Source organism: Leiobunum rupestre, chromosome 7, assembly GCF_980474605.1.
Source record: "Leiobunum rupestre chromosome 7, qqLeiRupe1.1.hap1, whole genome shotgun sequence".
Lineage (NCBI taxonomy): Eukaryota > Metazoa > Arthropoda > Arachnida > Opiliones > Sclerosomatidae > Leiobunum > Leiobunum rupestre.
This window is the reverse complement of record NC_143390.1, coordinates 54,030,858-54,038,844: the sequence shown is the minus strand read 5'-3', so window position 1 is coordinate 54,038,844 and position 7,987 is coordinate 54,030,858. Positions and strand designations below refer to the sequence as shown.

General features: G+C 36.5%; 1 protein-coding gene across 1 annotated transcript; it reads left to right on the top strand.

Annotated features, from left to right (window-relative positions):
* Positions 1-3,893: 3,893 nt before the first annotated feature.
* On the top strand, positions 3,894-6,357 carry LOC149937460 (uncharacterized). The gene is made up of 4 exons (XM_090153771.1): positions 3,894-4,094; positions 4,957-5,133; positions 5,942-6,181; positions 6,244-6,357. The coding sequence occupies exons 1-4, from the start codon at positions 3,894-3,896 to the stop codon at positions 6,355-6,357; spliced, it is 732 nt and encodes a 243-aa protein (XP_090009897.1).
* Positions 6,358-7,987: the final 1,630 nt, after the last annotated feature.

Genomic DNA, 7,987 nt, shown 5'->3' with positions numbered 1-7,987 from the left:
GCGCCCCGTGGAGAGAAAACAAAAATCCGCGAGTTAGCCCCTTCTTTTGACCCCATATTTTGTCATCGGCCGCTATCGTGTAGATTAGGCAAATTCCCGGAAATGTTTTTGGGACGAAAAAAATCCCAAAATTAGCTGAGCTCTTACCAACGCTCACTATGTATAGTAAAACGTCCAAGGCGTTACCTTTACATTCAGGTGAGGGTCCCTCCTTCGCGCGTATGAAAAAGAGAACCCGATTTGGGCTTTCACTGTATTGTTTCGGTTTTCTAAATATTTGAACTAAAACGTTTTCCCGCCAAATGTGGTAGTAGAATATGAACCTTTTGCGGCGTAGTATCGACTAGGACTATAAAGCGACAAAGATTTCTCGTCATAGTTATAAAAAAATAACGCCGGCAATTTACGTTATGTTTTTAGTCTGCCCTCATTGATGTTGAGAAAAAACTAATTTTTAAAAACTTAATTATTAGTGAAGACTATGAATTCCCTAATTAAAGGTTTTATTATTATAGCTAGCTCGCTCGTGGGTGTGTCCTAGGTTCGTTGACATGGTAACTAGTGAAGGATCCGCCATTTCATTTTGACGCCATTCCAGATCACGTGATTTTAGCCCGCGTGATCGTCTTTAAGCAGACGACCCGTAACGTGTACAAATGTAATGGCAACCGTTTGAAGGTGGAGCTCAGCTATGACGAAAGCCTATGACGCTACGAACAAGTGATTTCAGAGAATTAGAATCTTCCAAACTTAAAGGGGCCCCAAACCTTAGAGGCACGAGTTTAGTCTAATCGCTTTTATTAACTCTTCATGTACCGGCTATACCTAAGAAATTTTAGTTTCTGACAAACTACTTACATGGCCAAAGCTGAGAGATTCACGTTTGCGCAGTGAATTAAAAAAAATGTATTAGCAATTTTTTTTTAATGCCTCTCAGCTTCTGAGCCCCTTTAACGAACTACGCGAACACCCGGTATCGGGGTACGAGGAAAACCCGGAAAACGAGGAAAATGTAGGAAAACTACCACATAGTAACATGAGTAAACCGCGGAAAATAATCAACGAGGAATTTTTGCCGTGCGATAAACAAACGACGGAAAAATTAAATTACGGGAATTTTCGTTTAATTAAGGGTGTTTATGAAAATTTTACGTTCTCGTAAATACGATAATTTAAATATAAAATCAGAAATCCTATGCTTAAAATGTAACTATCACTTTCTATAATATATAACTTACATGACTATGCACAGGGTCAGGAAATTCCGGAGTAGGGCCTTTTCCTCCTACGAAATGCTTTGAACATAAATACGTATTTGTATTTACTCTGCTAATGGGGTAATCTTCCCTGTTCAACCAATTAATCCATTTTTGGCATTTTTGATGACTTCTCTTAGGTTTGGGAAATGGTATCCAAAACACATCCTTCATAAATTCCTTATTACTGTATCTTGAATCACTTTTGCAAGATTTGTAAACACAGAATTTTTTCATTGTATTGAAAATAATAACTAACTAACTTAATTTGAAATAGAAAAAGTACAAATACACCGTGCAAAATAACAAACCGTTTTGAAAATAAAATTTAAAAACCGTCTGCAAGACTGCAACTCTCACGAAATAAATTGGCGTAGATGGCGACAACATCTTCCGTTTTGACCCTAGTAAATTTTTGGCGGGCGGGTAAAAAAAGGGGTTTGCATTTAACATGCGCCTTTCAGAGCTTTCTAAAGGAATAGCTTGGGAATGGGGCGTACCTGTACGAAGTACTGTAATTAAGTTTGCTTTTTAAGATTCTAAATGCTAATTTTTGCGTTCTCGTCCCTACGATACTTTAAATTTAAATCAGAAATTTGTAATTATAACATTTGGTTGCTAAATCACGGCAAATATTAAAACGAGGAAAAATGAAATTATTTATTTATTGAACATTTTAATGTTAAATTTTATCTCTCAAACCTACACTACGTTCATTTAAACGCTTATTACGGACAATTCTTTTAAAAATCGAGGAATTGACAAAATCCCGGACTTTTCCGTCCTATATAATCGAAAACCTGGGTTTTCTTAACGCTGCCACGTAGCCTTTTAACAGTTCCGTATCCTCGACAAGTTTGGTCAATATCGCCGTCTCAGATCAAAAGTTGTATCAAAAGTATCGCGTAAGAGAGTAAAACGAGGAAAAATGAAATTATACGACTTTGAGAATAACTAAAGCTATTTATTAAACATTTAAGTATTTTTTGACACTCTCATATTTACGATACTAAAACTATTTTCTTTGAAATTGCCGAAAATAATAAAACAAGAATTTGTTTTTTATAAAACACTGAAAACTAAGAAAAATACATAGCGAGAAAAACGCGGAATTGTTGATACAACACGGAAAAGTTCTATGATTATATTTAAGCAGCGGGTTATGTTCGAGATTATTTTTAAAAGTGATTCATGTGCGGAATAAAACGAAAAGAGTGTTTTTTATACATAATAGGCCTATTTTCCTCTCTCGGGATTGTTAGGTAATCGGTGTCCATCAGGCTGCAAAGGATGGCCATGACATTACTCTTCGTGGATCTTCTACTGCTTTGACCATTGTCTTCTGATCGGAATGCCCTGGATGGATATCATCTGGCGATGAGAATCTCGTTCACGACTTGGCGCGAGGGATTCAGCGAGGGGTCTTTTCTTTTAAGTTGACCAGGAATCCATAACGCTACTTATGGATTCTTGGTTAAGTTAATAGTGATATTCGATAGCGGCTTCATCGCGCATTCTTTTACTGTCGTATTGGCTTAGACATAGCACTTGGACAGCCAGAATCTTGAAAATTAGAATTCTGAAGTTTTTGCGCTCGGTCTTCCGGTTTGGTTCTGGGGTTTGAAATAAAAAGAACTGGTAACCTCATGTTTTATGTGGGTGATTGGTGAGCTAAAGACTCGTGTCTTGTGATGCTACGGATGACGTCGTCTTCGAGGGGATAGCCACTTGGAGAAAAAATGTACACCAGATTTCTGATTTACAAATATTTTCGATATTTCTTAAATATTTCTAATATTTCCTTAATGCATTTCTAGATTTCCAGAAATAATTATTTTCCTATTTGTATACCATATTTCTTAAGTCTTATCTAGGAAAATTAGCTCGTGGTTGCGGGGAAGGGGGGGCTTAGAGGGTCTCGGGATTACTTAGTTCGTTTCCAAGCAGAAACTCGTACGGAGTACAAGCGGGGGACAACGCTGAAGACGGTAGTATCTATCGCTGTAGCGAGTGACGTGTTCTTGACCTTGCAGGATTGGAAAATCGAGCTTTGGTTGGAGTCTTGTTACTTGGTCATATGACCGAGAGAAAAACACTTTAATTAGCACTACAATGCGAGGGATTTAATTTTAGCTTTGCTGAAGGCAGGGATTTAGTTTATAATTTATTTTAAGATAACTGTTTAATTAACTTAATTTTATATTATGTAGCTAGGGTATGAGTCAAGAGTGCGGGGAGGGGGGGGGTAAATATAGTATCAAAAGTAAATAACACGAAACAAAACCAAATTACTAATTATAGTACATTTCGATAATATAACCTTTCAATTTTCTCCGTACTTTAATTTCCGCCGCGCACTCTTACGCTCTTTGCGATAAATTTACTATATTTGCAATATTTGCGCGATAATTAAAGAAATTTTAGGAAGTATCTCTGTTAACTTAAAAATGCTGTTTCCAGTATGTTATATTACTCCTAGTAGGCTAAGAATGTAAATATTATACTCCTTGGAGTGTTTGGTTTGTACCTTCTTAGACTCGCAAATACAGCCGACTAATGAAGCGTGTTGTGGGAACGAAATAGGAAGTGGGTGCATTATAAATATGTGAGTACGGCCAGCTATGATCAAGTGTTACCATGGTAATCAAAGTTGGCCGTATAATTTCAGTTTTGGGACCTGGCAAAGCTGTTCAGTACGTGTTTGTTCAACAAATGGAGAAGTTAGGTGACGCCGGAACAGACGTTTCGAAACGATTAGAAAAAATAGCAGAGCAACTGAAAGAAGTTTCTTTGACCGACTGGTGTATTGAAATGGAGAAAGGAGAGGAAGCCGCAATGGTAATTTGATAATTATTTTCTTCCTAGGCCCTAATACTACATCCAAAAGTCTGTTTTTTACTTGATGGCTCAATTTAAAGACGTAAGTCGCTCGAAATGGAAATGGCACTCGATACCATTTTGAGGGTGGACGTACAATTGTTTTGTTTATCCCCGAGTTTTTCTGGAGTAACTAAGGAAAATCATGTCGATAGATATTTCCGAGGGGCAGGTCACATCCTTGATTAACGACGCACCCCTCGAAAGATTAAATCCGATTTAATCGTTATTATATTAATTAAATTCCATTTAATCTTCATTATGTTGATTAAATCACGTTTAATCATGAGTAGAATGTTTAAATCATTAATCCTGATTGAAACGATTAAATCGTGAGTAAAATGATAAAATCGTTAATAAAATGATTAAATCTGATAAAATCATGATTAGAATGATTAAATCTGATTAGAATGATTAAATCACGATTACCCTGATTTAATAATAATAAATAATAATAATCAGCTAGGCTAATACCCAAGGCACCACCTTAGGCCTAAGTCATCATGCGGCTTTTAAAGCCATTAATTCAGGTGGCCGGGTTACAATGCGTAGGAGGGTGGTGGCAAGCCCTTCATGCCACGCGAGCCAACACGATTACCCTGATTTAATAATTTTACTATGATTAAGTGCACCCAAAATGTGATCTGTCCCTCGGATATTTCTCAGTATTACGAGAACACGCATTACGTTATAAGCAGTAAATCGCGAAACGTCATGTAAACTATTGGCAATGCCGTAGTTCTATGAATTAGTTGCGATTATTATTTTATGATCTCTTAAAATAATTTTTTGTTTATTACACCGAATATATTTTTAATTACAGTTAAAAGCAGTTAAAGAATTCGTTTTGCCATCCTTGGATGAGTTTATAGTGCAAAGCACTGATTGGAAAACGGAGCGAGCAGACGCTCCATATAAGAAAAGGGAAATCACTTTTTTTGGCCTCCAAAAGCACATTTTGGCTTTGGCTCAATTTACTGGAGAAATAATTACAGCGATCGTAAATTGGTTTTAATTATATACATAGTAACATAAATTCATACCTTAACTTCTATAAGTATGCCAATTAGCTTAATTCCTTAATGAGAGCTTGTCAAAGAGTAGACGACCTTATGATGTCATAAGCCACCTTAGCGTCCAGAATAAGAAACCATGGATACATAATATATTATGCAATAGCCAATTATGGGAACGCGATAATTACTCAAATAGTTTCTATTGGCTGAAATTCACGAACAAATACCACATGGCCAATAAAAATCTACATCTAGATTTTTATTTCAGACTCGGTTTAGACAATAGGTGGTAGTCCATATAATTATGTGGTCGTTCTCTGACATAGCTCATAGCTCTCATTAGAAAAAATCTATGGAAAACCATAGAAGTGGCCTACTTATCAGAGATAAGTTATCAACTTATGATAGTTACAAAATCAATCATAATTTTGCCAGAAAAGGAAGCACGCGCTAGCCTTTGAGCATTGCATGAATTTGGAAAGAACAAAATTTAGAATTTACAGCTCAAAGGCTACTCCCTCCAAACGAAACCCCTGCTCAAAGGCTAGCGCGGGCTTCTTTCAAATCGGCGCATTTTTTAATAACTTCCCACGGGCTTTGAAAATCGTTCTACTACGTTAGTATAAATATTTTTTTTATATGCCATGAAGCATAGCCTACCTAACTACTCAAAGCCGAAAACATTTACCGCATTGATTCGCAGTGAGCGGCATTATGAGTTATTATGTTACATAGAGTATAAAGCTAGGTTAATAAGGCTATTGTAATTTTATCGTTTGCCTCTTTAATTAGGCCGAAGAAAACGAAGTTAGGGCTGCCGCCCAAAAACTCGTTAAGGAAAGTTTAGAAAAGTTAGAGGTGCTAACACAGGAACGTAGAGCGAACATAATTAGCTCGTTATCTGTGGATGGTAAAGCTCTGAGCAGAGATGCCAGAGCGGCATTATTGGCTGGGGAATATGGAGCGGGCCCGGAACTTTTTGGGCCGTCATTAGATGCAATTTTACGAAACATGAGCCGGCTCCAATTATTGGTAAGCGCCAAAAGTGGCACTGCTTAAAAATGTTATTACAATATTTGTTCGAATTTTTTAAGACACAACATCTGGCCAGTGGCCGAGATTCACATGGGCGCGGAGGTTCACGCGGAGATGGGCGCCGAGGTGTCCGTGGAGGTGGGCGAGGAGGTGGAAACAAAAAACCCTATTAACAAATATGTAAAATTCGTCTTAAAAGAAATAAAAATTAACTTTATGTAAATAGAATTCTCTTTTTCAAATCTCCTGTTTTATTAGGATCAACATAACCATAAGTTTATAATATTTTTACATAAGTATGGCACCTTATTCTTCACTTGTAAAACGTTTACAGAGAGCTAGTCACAAAAGATAGAATGTAACGGGCTTCGGCACCGTTTGGCGTCCGCTCGCTCTCGTGTCTCGCGCAGCCTTTACCTTGGCCTTTACTTACAGTGATGACGTCACTCCGTTAATAGCAATCAGTAAAATATTTCCCCAAAGATACAAACTTATATTGAAGAATATTCTAAACTTATGAGCGTTGATTGACAACCTCTAGCAACTGTTCTTACATGGGTTTTTTCTCGGTGCCTCGCGACAACAAGGAGTAACATATTTTGTAGGAACAATGTACATACTCTTTAAGTATATAATATAGGCTGTAGAGGCGGGAGATTCAAACATAAGTGTGAGATTTAAAAAGATTGTAAAGCGACTTTGCATTGTAGTATGTATTTCTGGGAGCATCATTTCAGTATACAAAATTTAATCTGTTCGGAGAAAGCTGCCAGCCTCCTTTTCTTTCATTTCATTACAGGTATAGTTAACCATTTCGTAAAATGCTAAAGTCCACTGATTATGGAATTCAAATTCTTTCTCTACTGTAATTGAATGGTCGTCATAACAAATCCAACCTTCAGTCTTTCTTACGTATGTTATATAATGGCCAATTTTAGCACGATGACCTTTTCGGATAATACAACTTTTCAAAGCGCATTTAGAACCTACTACGCTAATTTCATCATTTAAATTGCACGATAAGTCATTTAAAAATTCACGGTTCTCATTTCGTTGGCAAAAACATAAAAGAACTCTTTTTAAAGAGGGTTTTATTTTTTCTTCGTGTTTTGTCAGCTGATCACACGTACCACAGATTTTCTCCTCTATTTTCCCTATAATTTGATAATTTATATGATCAATTACTGTTGGTTGGGTAGCATTTGGCTGAACAATAAATCCACGGGAAAAAACTTGGTTAATTTCTATCTCAGAATCGCAAGTGAGACAACTACTTATAATGGCCGTGTTTGTTAAACTTTCATCTCGAATTGAATTTTGTAGATATAACTGTAGGAATTCAAATGGATCATGTTGTTCGCCTACAGATAATGAGTTTGTTTTCCATTCTATTACACCTAAAATATGCTTTACTTTAGCTTCCTCAACCGCTTTAGTCTGTTTAAAACTAAATTCCAACAAGAATGTTTTTAAGTTTTCATCGAGCACGGATTCGGGTGATATAAATTTAGCTACTAAAACTGCTTGAATCGTGGACGAAAACCAACAATTTTGATATCTATTAACTATACCCCTTCGTATTATATTTTGACAAAACAAACATTGCGTTATTTTACCATCAGTGTTTGGAAAACGCATGCATTCCTCGTGAAAGTCGTTGTTGCACAATTCGCATCGGACGCAAAGGCGAGTTCTAGTAGGCCAGTAACAAATACAGTTAAACGGATTTGGTTTCCCACAAGAAGTTTTATTATTTTCAAATTTGCGACTCAATTTAGTATATTTAACATATTTCGGATCTAA

Bases quoted from the DNA above. Each gene is read 5' to 3' on its own strand.
- LOC149937460 (XM_090153771.1), top strand. From the start codon at position 3,894: ATGGTAATCAAAGTTGGCCGTATAATTTCAGTTTTGGGACCTGGCAAA. The intron at 5,134-5,941 runs GTAAATTGGTTT...CTCTTTAATTAG, and splicing joins GAGAAATAATTACAGCGATC to GCCGAAGAAAACGAAGTTAG. The intron at 6,182-6,243 runs GTAAGCGCCAAA...GAATTTTTTAAG, and splicing joins TGAGCCGGCTCCAATTATTG to ACACAACATCTGGCCAGTGG.